The sequence below is a fragment of the Chlorella variabilis genome (genome assembly GCF_000147415.1).
Source record: "Chlorella variabilis unplaced genomic scaffold CHLNCscaffold_19, whole genome shotgun sequence".
NCBI classification, from domain to species: Eukaryota; Viridiplantae; Chlorophyta; class Trebouxiophyceae; order Chlorellales; family Chlorellaceae; genus Chlorella; species Chlorella variabilis.
The window spans coordinates 276,788-290,089 of record NW_005435069.1 but is presented as its reverse complement, the minus strand read 5'-3'; the positions used below and the strand labels follow the sequence as shown (position 1 = coordinate 290,089).

At 70.3% G+C, this 13,302-nt stretch overlaps 1 protein-coding gene across 1 annotated transcript; it reads right to left on the bottom strand.

The window, feature by feature from the left end:
• Nucleotides 1-288: 288 nt before the first annotated feature.
• On the bottom strand, nt 289-3,512 carry CHLNCDRAFT_137304 (hypothetical protein; the record flags this gene model as incomplete). Its single annotated transcript, XM_005844982.1, has 11 exons — nt 289-391; nt 537-597; nt 744-807; nt 1,027-1,170; nt 1,436-1,557; nt 1,791-1,840; nt 2,006-2,133; nt 2,398-2,519; nt 2,763-2,810; nt 2,960-3,091; nt 3,224-3,512. 11 exons carry the CDS (start codon nt 3,510-3,512, stop codon nt 289-291), a joined length of 1,263 nt encoding a protein of 420 aa, XP_005845044.1.
• Nucleotides 3,513-13,302: the final 9,790 nt, after the last annotated feature.

The window sequence follows — 13,302 nt, the reverse complement described above, 5'->3', positions numbered from 1 at the left end:
GTTCTGCTGCAGCCAGCTGCAGGCAGCGCCGGCGGCCGTGGTGGCAGGCGGCAGCAGTTTGTCGGTGGCGGGGGGCGATCCGGTGGGCGAGGCAACGGCAGACATGGCACGCCCGTGACCGCACCACCCCGAACCACTCACCACACGCACACGCACACGCACACGCACACGCACACGCACACGCACACGCACACGCACACGCACACGCACACGCACACGCACACGCACACGCACACGCACACGCACACGCCACACCCTGCACACACCCACACAGCAGCAGTGTGCTCCTCACTTGGATTCGGTGAAGTTCCTGCCCAGCGGGAACTGCGCATCCAGGTGGCTGGTCAGCGTGTAGGTGCCGGGCCGGTCGCACCGCACCAGCACCTCGGCGCTGCACAGGCAGAGGCAGGCAGGCAGGCAGGCAGGCGGTCAGGCGTGTGGGCAGGAGTGTGGGCTGCCCGGTGATCCAAGCAGGCACCTGGCCCGGTTGAGCGGCTTGCAGCCTGCCGGCGGCCATGCCGCTCCCGGCTGCTCACCGGCCTCCCGAGGTGATGAACACTTCGTCGACGGTGCGAGGGATTTTCATGGGGTACACGCCTGCGTGAAGGGTGCGGCAGACAGGTGCGACAAGGTGGGGTGTCAGAGAGGCGGGCAGCGCTGGCAGAGTGTGGCCAGCACGCTGTGCCTGGACACGCTGTGCCAGCCGCACGGCAAGCAAACACATGCCTCCCCCTCCCCCTCACCATCCTTTGCCAGCAGCATGACTTCGCAGTCTTTGGCCCGGATAAACGTGCCCTCCTCCACCACCTGAGGCAGGCAGGGCAGCAGGCAGCAGCAGCGGGGTAGCGCCGGGCTCCCGGGCTTGGCGGGCCGCCACGCTCGGCTGCCGCGGCCCTGCTGCTGCTTCAAGAGATTTCCCCTCGAGCCCCGCCGGCTTGACAGGCAAACACAAGAACAGCCGCTGCCGCAGCAGCGGACACCAGCCCGGCCCGGGCAGCTGCTGTGCCCTCCCAGCCACCCACCCACCGTGAGCGTGAGGAAGCGCTTGATGCCCGAGTGCAGCATTCGCCAGCGCTGCCACTTGCCCGCCGTCATGTCCAGCACGGGCTGCCAGCCGCCGTTGACCAGCACGAAATCCATGCCTGACATGCTGCCCGTCAGCTTGAGGGACTGCACAGGGTGTACAGGAGGGCAGGGAGGGGGAGGGAGGCCAGTGGGGAGGCCAGGGGACGGGGTCAGCGTGATGCACTGTGTGTGGTGGGCAAGAGGAAAGCAACGGGGAGCCTGGCAGCCATGCCCGGCTGGCTTGCAAGTCCGGCGGGCAGCATGACTCGTGCTGCGGCCAGTGGCGGAACGGGGCGCCCTGATGCCGGGGGCGGCTGCAGCTGGCGGCGGCGGCAGGCAGGCTCAGCCAGGGCAGGCCGGCGGCGCGCACGTTGGCGTCTGGCTCGCCCTCGGTGCCGCAGCACAGCCTGTTGGTGGGGGTGGACAGGGCCGAGTAGACCTGGATGTTGGCGTCCGTGATCCTGGCGTTGGCGCCAGGGTAGGGCGGGCGGGCTGTGCAGGTGGAGGGCAGGGTGGAAAGGTTCGAGTGAGGAGTGCGAGGGGCCGAGGCGGCGCGGGTCGCTGGGGTGGCGGCGGCGGCGACGGTGGGCGCGTGCGGGAGTTGAGTTGGTTTGCTGCGGGTGCCGCAGAGCCCCTCAAGATTTCAGCCGCCCCCAGCCCGCTGGCACCCCCCCACATTCCAGCCACCCCAGTCAGCCAGCCCACCCAGCCAGCAGCCCACTCACGTGCCCCAAAGATCATGACCTCCAGGTGCAGCAGCACCTCCTCCGCCTCACTGCGCAAGCCACGTGGCAGCAGGGGGGTCGCAGGCAGCATTCATCAGGCCAGCGGGCACGCAGGCGCTGGTGCTGCTTGTGCGGCGGCGGCACAGGAAGCAGTACTACCCGCACCACAGCGGGCACAGCAGCCGGCGCTGTGCCGCACGCAGTGCCGACGGCACCTGATGGCTTCACGCACGGGCTTGCAGCCGCCGCTGCTGGGCAGCCAGCGCGGGTCGTCCTCCACGATGATGAAGAAAGAGGCGGTGGTGGTCTGCAGCGTGGTCCCGCCGTGGTGGTGCGGGTGGCTCTGCGGGAGGGGCAGGGCGGGAGGGGCAGGGCCGCAGACAGCATGGGTATGGCAGCACACACACGTGAAGGGGAGGAATGGTGCGGGTGACCGGTAGCAGTCGAGGCGACAGCCACGGTATGCTGCTTCACCCACCCAGTGCAGGCCTGCATGGGAGGGGTGCATGGCAGCAAGAGCAGCGCCTCAGCCGGCAGGCGGGGCCTCGCAGGCGGATCAGCAACCACAGCACGGCCCAGCACCGCAGGCCCTGGTCCGCCTGCTGACGTGGCGCTGCTGACCTGGCAGGTGGTACTCGGGGATGTCTATGGTGTATTTGAGCGAGGCGGGCTCCTCGTCGGCGCTGTGGCGGGCGGGCGCTGTGATCAAGACATTGTCGCCCTGCGTGTCTGCATGCACCGGCAGTCAGGCGGGCGGGCAGCGGGAGGAGAGGCGCGTTGGGGCAGGCTGGCACCTGAGCCTGCTGGTTGCAGGCTGAGCATGCGGCTGCCACACCAGGCGGGTGAATGCAGGCTGGCAGGCTGGCGCAAACAGCGCATACTGCCAGGGCAAGCCACCAGCTGGGCAACCGCCACGTCCAGCTGGCGGCAGCCCTGGAGCGTGCAGGCACGTGCAGCTGCGCGGGGCCTCACACTTGACAGGCACAGCCTGGTCCATCGTGCCGGGTGAGACGTGCAGGCCTGCAGGGATGCCCAGCCGGAGGAGAGGGCAACGCCGGGGGCGTGAGGTGCAGCCAGGTGAGCGGCGCAGGTGGCCTGAGGGGCATGCCGCCTGTGGCAGGCAACTGGGTCCTCCTGCGCCCGTCAGCCAGCTGGCACGGTGTCCCCACCGTGGGTGTGCAGGTTTGTGTCCATAGGGTGGTAGAAGCCCCCGCCAGAGGCGTGCTTGTCGGGCCCCTGGATCATCTCATTCTTGATGCCCAGCGTCAGCCGGTCGCCGGCCTTGGCGCGGAGTGTGGGGCCTGCAGCGCACCGGAAGGCTCGGGGCGGGTTAGCGGCAGGCTGGCTGGGGAATGCCGCCACGCCACACTCATCGCTTGCCCCCCAACGGCCATCGCAACACACATTGAGCTGCATGACACCTCCCCACCCACCAAAGAGGAAAGTGTCCCCGGTGTTGTCATCCCGGAACAGGGTGTTGTAGAAGCGCAGCAGGTCGCCGTTGCCGCCGGTGGGTCCCTCGATGAGCGCCGGGGCGAGCGCCAGGCGGATGTCGGTGACGTGCTTCTTGGGGTGCAGGATATCGGCCCCCGGGAGGTCTTTGATGTTGGTGCCGACGTCGGGGAATGTCACCACGGCCCATTCGGAGGAGTCCAGGGCAGCGCCGTCGGCGTCGCCGCCGGCGTGAGCGGCGCCGCTGTCGGCGGCGGCGGCGGCCAGCATGTGGCCGGCCAGGAGGAGGAGCAACAGGACTCCCCCCGCGCCGTCACGGCGTGATCGGGGTGTCATCTCGGGTGCAGTAGCGAGCGATGGCGCAAAATAAGCGCTGGGGTTGGGCACTTATGGATGGGAGGATGGTCCCGAGAGGGGGGGCGGGGGGGCGCCGGCAAGAACGCTGCTCGCTTGATGCGGGTGGCCTGCTTGCCGTCTGCAAAAATGAAGGTAAACAGGTGTGTCGCGCCGGTAAAACTGGTATCCCCCGCCACGGGACGGGCCACATCCTGGCCGGAGCTGCCCGATGCTCGCCAATGGCTCGTCTGCAGCCCCAGTGTGCCCAAATGCGTCACAAACCGGGTGCAAGGAAGGCGCACGGCAGGCCCCGTCCTCCTCTGTTGGCGGCGGCGGCGGGCATGCAATGGCGGCGGCATCATGCTGACGACGACGACGCTGAGCGATGTGGTGCAGGAGCACCCGACCAGGCACCAGACAACGATCCACCTGATTGCAATCGATTGAAAGCTCTCAAATGATCCCTCTCTCCTCAGGGGGCTGGGCGGAGTTCCCTGCTATGCCGGGACGACAATTTTGCTCGGCGGTGCGCTGCCGCCACCCATCCGGCAGCTTTCCCGCAGCGCCGGCGGCAACCACCTCGCACATGGAATGGTGTTGCAGGGACGTTGATCCATTTGGACTGATCTAGTGCATGGGGTGGCCATGTGGCGGCGAACCCTGGCGCTCAGCCCTTCTTGTTTCGACGCTTCTGGCCGCCCCGCTGCGTCCTCTTCTTCTTCTTCTTCTCCCCCACCTCCTCCTCCCAGGCCTCCTCCACATCCAGAAGCTCAAAGGCATTGCCGTCTCCCAACTGCAGCCCAGCAAGGAGGGGGAGGCAGCGTTGGAGGCGGGAGCCTTGAGCGGGGCCAAGGGGCGTCAGCAGCAGGCACTAGGAGGGCGCCTGGCTCGCAGGCACCAGGCACAGCGCCCCGCGCAGCCATTTGAGGGCAGGCCGCACCCCGCAGCGCCACGCGCCCCAGATCCGGGCGCCTGCCCGCCTGCCCAGCCCGCCTACCTCATCCTCCGGCTCTTGCTCGTCCGCCAAACGGCTGCCGCCGCCCCGGCTGACGGTGGCCCACCCGTCGTCTCCCTCCAGCCCCTGCTGCGCCGCCGCCGCCGCCGCCAGCGCCGCCTGCAGCTCCGCCGCCTGCCGCTCGTGCTGGGTGTAGGCCGCCTGGCCGCCCTCGCCCGCCGAAGCGGCCGCGGCGGCTGCGGCCTCCCCCTCAGCGTACCGACTCAGCGCCGCCTGCACGCCCTCGCAGGCGGCGCCCAGCTCGGCGGCGGCACCCAGCACCGGCTCTGCATCCTGCCACCGCCGCCGCGCCTCCACCGCCCCAAGCACGGCGTGCGCCTTGCGCACGAGCGGCTCGAGCGCGGCCTGCTGCGTGCAGGCGTGCACGTGCGCGGCGCCTGCGGGGCATGGCAGCCAGGCGCGGCAGGGGGTTCATCAGTAATCAGGACGCAAGGGGTTGCTGACCCCCCCTCCCACCCACCCATAATGCAGCCCCGCGTGGAGAGCAGTCGCACACAGGAGGGAGAGGAGGACGCAAGGTGCCCCGGATCCACCCCAGGGCAGATCTTTAAGATAACGAGAGACACAGGTTTCTGAATCGCAGGCCACGATGCGCGCTCACCTTCTGTGATGCCGTCGAGCTGCACGCTCAGCCCATGGGCCCTCATCAGCTCTGGAGCCAGGCTCTCCCTGAACAGCTGCACAAACTGGTGGAAGGCAACCTGCTGCGCCGCGTGGCCGGGCGTGTAGAGGTGAGGCTGGAAGGACGGCGCCGATACATTCAGGCCGCCGCCGCCGCCGCCGCCGCCGGCCGCCGCAGGCTGCTCGGCGCCACCGGGCGCTGCACGCGGGCCAGGCGTGGTGGGCGGGCAGGGCAGCAGCAGTAGGGCGTGTCAGTCGTGTGCTCAACGGCAGGCTCCGCTGCGTGCCGAGAGGCTCGGATCGAGGGGAGCGATGCCATGAGGGGTTTCTGCCCCTCATGTTGGCAGATCTGGAAAGAAAACAGAAAGGATGGCAGAGGCCTGCCTGCGCAGAGCCTCCCCACACGCCACCATGCCCTCCCACCTGGCTGCAGCGCCTCGGGCGCGCAGATGGGGCACTCCGCCGCAGACACCATGCGCCCCGCCTGCAGCTCCCGCTCAAGCCACGTGTAGCGGTCGTCGGCGGTGGCATCCGACTGCGCCGCCGCCCTGCAAGGTCGTACCGCGCAGGACAGGCACGCTCACTTGATGCTGTGTGCTGCCGCCAGGCTGCATCGCGGCTGGATGAGTGTATGGTGGGGCAGGCGGGCAGGCAGATCACAGGTGGCTGCCAAGCCACAGGCACCCTGGTTGCCCGGGGCTTGCCCCGCTGGCCACCCCACCAAGCCAGGCGCCACCCCCGCCAGCCCCAGCCACCCCCTATCCCCCCCACGCTTGCCTCAGGTGCTCCCGCTCTGCACGCTCTGCCTGCTCCTGCACCTCCTGCTCCCGCCGCGCCTTGACGCCCGCCAGCCACCCGCGCAGGTGCTGCCTGCACGCGCGGCGGGAGCAGCAGGCACGCATGCACGCCAGGAGAGCCTGTGATCGGACGAGCCAAGCGCACCGGCCGGAGCCTGGGTGGAGGCTTGCATGTGCTTGGCACCGGTGGCAGGCTGCTTCCTAACGGCAAGGGCCCCCAAGGAACCCAGAGGGAAACCGCAACTTCTGCCACGCCCCCCCACCTGAAGAAGAGGCCTTTGAGCACCAGCATGGCGCCGCGGCGGCGCCGCCGCTCGCAGTGCGCGCGCCAGCACTGCGCGATGACCAGCGCGGCCTTGGCCCGACGCACCTCGGCGCTGCCGCCGGGCGCGTGCTCGCGCAGCGCGGCCAGCGGCGGCAGGCGGCTGGCGCCGCCGGCGCCGCCGTCCCGCGCCTTGAGCGCCTTGGCACGGAACGGGATGGGCTGGATGGCTAGCTGGGAGCCGGGGCCCTTCCTGGGGAAGCCATCAAACTCACGCAGACCCTGGGGCGACAGCTGCAGCAGGCAGGGCAGCAGGCAGGGAACCAGCAGGCCCAGAGCTGTGAGCTCAGCCGCACAGCCACACAATTGGCTGCGCTGCATGGGCCACAGACCCGCGGCTCTCTGCACCACCCACCCCACCAGTCTGTGCTGTCCCGTCCGCCTGCCCTGCCCTACCCACCCACCTGCATCACAGCGGTGCCGAGAGAGTTTGCAACGCCCTCCAGCGCCGCCGCCAGGCTGCCGACCGTTTTGGCTTCTGGCACGCGGTGCAGCCGCAGGCCGGGCAGCACCGCGTCGGCCGCCTGCACCGCAGCGTACAAGGCACCGGGGACCTCCGGCGGCGGCGCCTCCCCACCGGCCTGCTGCGCGGCCATGGCCTGGCTGGCCAGCACGCTGCTTGCCGCCAGGGCCAGCCGCCCCAGCAGCGCCGCTGCCGCTGCTGCTTGGCCGGGGGTGGGGGCATCGGAGGGCCCGCCGCCGCCGGCCCCGTCCCCGGCAGCCGCCGGCGACACCTGCGCAGCCAGCGCGCGGGCCGCCGCCGACAGCAGGCAGGCCATGCGCCGCCACATGGCATGCAGCTTGGCGGGCCCTGCCGCTGCCAGCTTCTCGGCGTGGAAGTGCAGGTCTGCTGCCGTGTGTTCCACCGATAGGAAGGGCAGCTGGGTGAGCATGTCTGCGGCGGAGCGAGGCAGGAAAGCGGCGCCGCCGCCGCGCCGCCCCACGCAGGCCACGCACGCCAGCCCGCACAGCAGCTCCAGCAGCCAGGCGGTCTGCTCGGCGCCCAGCGGCAGCGCCGGGCCGGCGCCGGCTGGCGCCGCTGCCGCCGCCGCCGCAAAGCAGCGCTCCAGATAGAACAGCATTGCATCCACGGCGTGCGGCGCCAGCCCTATCTGCAGCGCAGGGGGAAGCACGGAGGCGACGTGTGCCGCTCACATGGCAGCCACGAGAGACAGCAGCCAGCGCATGCTGAGCCGCCGCGCTGGGCATTGCAGAAGCAGAATGGGTGCTGGGTGGAAGGGGAAACTGGAGGGCGAGAGACGGAGGGCAAGAATGAAGAGCACAAGAGAGAGGGAGAGGAAGAAAGGAGGGAGAGGAGCAGGCACGTGCCTGCAGGCGGTCGGCCGCCTCCACCAGCAGCATGGCCGGCACCGCTTGCCGCCCCTCCACCCTGATGATCAGCCGCTGCTCGGGTGCGTCCTGCGGCGCGGTGGGTGGCAGCCAGGTAGGCAGTACTGAGCACACACATGTACAGGACATGGCAAGCTCCTGCACCGTGGTGAGACATGGGTGCGGTGCCTGCAGCACACAGCCACCTCCCACACAGCGCGACAGAACAGCCGCCGGTGCAGCCCTGCCCGGGCGCTGCTGCTGGCACCGTAGCATCAGGCGCCCCCGCGGACCTGCGGCATGCGTGCGATGGCGCGGGCGGCGGCGGCAAAGACTTGCTGAGGCGTCTTGTTGAGTCCCAGCAAAACGGTGAGCGCCCGCCACAGGTCAAAGGCGGCGTCGGGGGTGGCGGGGTAGGGCGCTGGGGCTGCCTGGCGCAGGAAGCGGGACCGCAGGAAGCTGGCCAGGCGCTGGGTGTCCATGCGCAGCAGGCGGGCCACATCCAGCGCCGCCGGCAGTGCATCCACCGGGCCTGCTGGTGGAGGTGGGGGCAGGCGGGCAGGCAGGCAGGCGGCGGTAAGCGGTATGTGGGGGTCAGGGCCAGGCGGGAGCAGCGGCGCGGTGAGCAGGCAGCGGCACGAGGCGAGGGCGCGGCCCGGTGCGCGGCACGGCGAACGCGGCGCCGCTGCTGGTGGCAGCGCATATGCCCCGTCATGCGCTGCCGCGCGCTTGGTTACCTGCCGGGAAGGCGGCCTGCAGTACCGCCTGCACCAGCGCAGCCTCCACATCAGCCAGGCTGTGGCTGGCGGCAGCCTTGCCGCCGCCGCCGCCAATCTTGAGGCGCGGGAACAGACGCCTGGCCTGGTCCCGCAGGCGATGCACCCGCTCCAGAGCCCGGAACTGCACCCCCAGGGCTCCCAGCGCCGCCGCTGCCTGGTCGGCGCTGCCACGGGCGCGCAGGCCGGGCGCAGGGCTTGCCGCTGCCGGCGCTGCCCCGCTGCTGACCTGGGTGGCCAGGTGGGCGGCAGCAGTACCGTGGGCCAGCTGGTACAGGTAGAAAGCAGCCGCCAGCTGCGCCGTCGCCTGCTCCGCGGCCTGCACCTCCACCTGCCCCTGCCCGCTGCCGCCGACGACCGCCCGCTGCGCCGGCGCCTGCCTGCGCAGCAAGACGCGCAGCTGGTGCTGCGAGCCGTGTACCGCAGCCGCAGCCCCAAACAGCTCTGCCAGGGCAGGGAGGCCGGGGTCGCGGCCGGGGCAGGTCACCCAGGCGGTACCGCCGCTGCCGGCGGTACCGCCGCCATCCGCCAGCCTAGACAGATGGAAGGCGGCCTCCACCTGGCGCAGGGCTGCAGCCTCCTCCTTGCTGGCCGGCCGCTGCCGGGCCTGGCCCGCGGACAGCGGCGCCACCAGCACACACCTCCCGAGCACGAGCTCCGCCGCCTGCAGGCCGCGCTGCAGCGCCTGCGGGGCCGCGGGCGGGCCGCCGGCGGCCGCCTGCACCGCGAGGCACTGCAGCTCCCGCACAGCCGCATCTGCTTTGCTGTAGATCCCCGCCGCGTACGCTGCCAGCCGCTGCGCCAGGGCGAGCGCCTCGTCATCGTTGGAGGATCCTCTGTCGCCACCCACACCGCTGCTGCCGGCCTCGGCCTCGGGCTCAGCCTCGGGCAGGCTGGCGGCAACCAGCAGCGCCGCCGCCACCGCCGCAGCCTGCTGCGCGTCCGCTGCCTGCGAGCTGCCGCTGCTGCTGCTGCTGCTGCCGTCGGCCGGCGGGGGCAGCGGCAGGGCAGTGATGGGGTGCAGGCGTGCCAGCTGGCAGGCCAGGCGCAGCGCCAGGTCAGCTCGCATGCGCGGCAGCTCTGCCGCCAGGCTGCCGCCGCGAGCCTCATCCAGCAGGCCCCAGCTGGCCGCCACCTGGCCCGGCTCACCCGCCGCCGCCACCAGGCGGTGCAGCAGGCGCAGGCCCGCGCTGGGCAGGCGGTCGGCCTGGGCCGCCTCCAGCAGCCGGGCGATGCCGGCCGGGTAGCCGCCGTGCTCGCACCGCAGCTGCGCCGCACGCACCGGGTCCTGCGGGCAGGCAGGCAGGCAGGCAGGGGGCAGGTCGCGGGAAGTGAGCGCAGGCGCAGGGAGCAGCAGAGCAGGCATGCAGGCACGGCTCGCAAGCATCCCAGCATCGCAGCTCGGCTGCACAGCACCAGGGCCGCCTGCCACCCGCCGCCAACTCGCGACGCCACACGCAACCCCACCCCCGCCGCGTGCCTTGACGACAGTGGCCAGCTCCTCCCAGCAGCCAAAGGCCTCCAGCCGGTTGGCTCGCAGGTCGGGGTTCAGGATGAGCCGGGAGGCTGCCACCAGCCGCTCCTGCAGCCGCTCCCCGTGCTGCTCCTGCCTGGGGCCCTGCTTCTGCCGCTGCTTCTGGGGATGCCGCTGCTGCGAGCCGGCAGCAGCGCTGCCGCCGCCGCTGTCGGCTGCTGCGTGCAGCTCCCGCATCGCGTTCACGCCGATTTCCTCGAGCGCGGCGGGGCTCTTGCGCTGGAGCAGCTGCAGGGAGGAAAGGAGGGAGCGCGGCAGCAGCAAGCCAGGCCCGGCTGAGCGCACAAAGCAGCTGTGCGCTTGAGGCGGCTTGGGCACAGCCTGAGCATCCCTAAACCAGCTGCTGTGCCAGGCCAGCCAGGCAGGTCCCCAGCCACAGCAGTACCTTGAGCACCGCCGGCTCCTGCTCCAGGACGTCGAAGCAGCGGTGGTACTGCCGCAGGGCATGGTACTGCCGTACCGCCTCTGCCAGCCACGGCACCACCAGGTCATCCCGCCCCTGGGCCCGCAGGGACTCTGCCGCTTCGCAGCAGCAGGCCGCCAGGCGGGTGGGGTCGCCCATGGATGCCAGCAGCTGCCGGGCCCGCTTGAAGTTGCGCAGCGCCATCCACAGCCGTACTGCCAGCTCCACCTCCCCCGCCTGCTGCAGCGCCAGCGCGGCCAGCATGACCCACCCACGCCGCTCCTGCTCCAGGGTTTCCGCTGCGGCGGAAGCCCGCTGCGGCAGGAGGCAGGCAAGCGGGGCAGGCAGCCAGATAGGCAGGCGGGCAGGCACTGTAGAGATCCAGAGCCGCTGCAGGCACCTGGCTGCTGGGTGTTCTGTAGGCCTCTCCAAACAGACAGGCCTCTGACATCGCGCAGGCTGGCCAGGCTGGTGCCAGCAGCATGCAGCAGCAGCACCCACAGCTCGGCCTTTCTTGGCGCCGCCGGCCGGCGCCGCCGGCAGCAGCTCCGCCAGCGGCTGCCCGTTGACTGCCAGCGCGAGCAGCTCGTAGCCAGCCCCAAACCAAGCCGCCTTGGCCTCGTGGGGCGCAGTCTCCTGTTGCTGCTTGGCCTTGCTCAGCCGGTGGCGGCACAGGCAGTACTGCAGTTGGAAGCAGGGGGTTGATATGCGACTGGCTGCCTGACAGAGAGGAGGACGTGCATGGAGAGCAGTAGTTCACATCATTCTGCAAGCAGCCAAGCCTGAGCACCACACACAGGCTGGCAGGGCTTAAGTTTATGATTGGCTGTTGCAGCGTCCGCGCTCCTTGGCACCCCATCCTTGTCGCGGCGCAGTGGGCCATCAGCATGCCCGGTGGTGACAGCGGTGCACACACCAATCGGCGACAGCATGTGCGCGTGCTCAATGGGCGCATGCTGTCGCTGATTGATGTGTGCACCGCCGTCGACGCCGGGCATCCTGATGACCGACAGCGCCGTGACTAGGATCAGCCTTCTTTGTGGCTGAACATGCCCAGGTGCCACCCAGCTGCCCTGCGCCCACCTGCTGCCGCGACACGTCACCCGCGCGTTCGAAGCAGCGCCCCGCCGCCTCAAACAGGCCCTTATCCAGCAGGTTGTATCCCTGGGCGGCCCAGTCTGCGGGCGTGGAGCGGCCCTTGGTGATTCCCAGGTCCTTGGAATCCACGCCCTCCTGCAGGCGGTACAGTGGCGGTACCATGGCAGCACATGACGGCGATTAGTTGCAGCGCAGTGACAGCAACACCGGCGTCAGAAGCGCGGTGCTGAGGGGCCAGGGTGCAGCAGGGGCAGGGCTGCTCCCCATGCCTTGCACGCTGCCTCGCGGAGGAGCCAGCCAGCCAGCCAGCCAGCCGCTCACATCCATGAGCGAGCGAGCCACCACGCGGGCCAGGCCCCGCCTCGCCAGGAAGTAATACAGCGGCGCCCTGCAGCCGGATGGAGCAGCCAGCAACCGCAGTGAGATGTGTGCAGGAGGCGGGGGGGAAGGGTGGGGTCTGGTTTTGCTGCCAGGCAATGCTGCTGCGGCAGCGGCACCCCATCGGGGTTGTCGAACCGCCCCGCCTTCACAGAGCAGCATGGCAACAGGCTCCCTCTCCTCTGCTCCTCACCTGGCAGTGGCGTTCTCGTCGTAGATCACCACGCTGTTCTTGGCGCGGGTGATGGCGGTGTACAGATGCTTCAGCTCCTCGCACAGCAGCTTGTGCTGGCCGGGGTCGAACTTCTGCGGCACAGGTGGTACCGGTACCGGAGGCAGCACGAGCAGCTTCGCATTGGCAACGGCCATGCAGGCGTGCACGTCCATGCAGACTTGCACGGCTGCCGACGGGCTGGCAGGCTTGGCGGCAGCAAAAGGCGGAGCACGGCGCAGCAGAGGCGGCGCCAGCCCACCAGCGTGCGCAGCGCGTCTCGCCCCAGCTCTCCGATGCTCGCCGCCGCCTCCTGGGCTGGCAGCAGGGGCCGCTTGCCGGGCATCGCTTTGACGCCCTTGCTCGCCTCCAGCTCCTCCAGCTCTTCCAGGTACTGCACATGGAACGTGGTGGGAAGGCGCCGGTACGACATCGTCAAATCGCACGCAACAGCCGCTGCAAGAGGAGAGGCCACAGGTACACAGCACAGCTCCCCTTGCCGCCCACCAGCCACCTGCCACACCCACCAGCCACCCACAACCACAACCACCCAGCCGTGCCCGCCGCCAGCCACGCCCACACCCACCCCGCGCACCACCCACAACGCACACCGGTACCGCCCAGCGCACCTGCAGCAGGATGCGCCACTCATCCTTCACCAGTGACTCTGAGCAGAAGTTGACCAGGAAGACGTCGTCAAACTCGAGGCCCTTGGACTGCAGGTGTGGCGTGGTGTGGTGTGCGGTGTGGTGGTGGTATGTGAGTGAGGTGAGGGAGCAGACAGCAGCCAGCGCAAAAGTGCACACCAGCGCCAGCGCAAGCCCACACCAGCGCCTGCGCCAGCCAACCAGCTGCGTGGCTGCGCCAGCCCCGCCGCGCCAGCCCCACCTGCGGCACCGTCAGCACCAGCGCGTTGCTGTCGCGCAGGCCCTCGGGCAGCCGCTCCGCGCTGTCCATGCTGCGCACCAGCACCACCTGGTGCGCCCCAAACTCCACCTGCGGCCAGGGTGCCACGTGGCGGCAGTCGCAAGGCCGGCCCACGGTGCTCCCCATGCCGATAGGCAGGCGGAGCGACGAGCCATGGCGCACGTGACCAGGAGCGGCGGCCCTTCGTGCATGCGATATCCCAGATCGCACCAGCCCTCTCTGGCAAGCGGTACCCAGGTGTGTGCATACCTGGGAGGTCGCCTGGTCGCTCCAGCTCAGCAGGATTGCCAGGTCATCGTGAGTCACCGTGGAC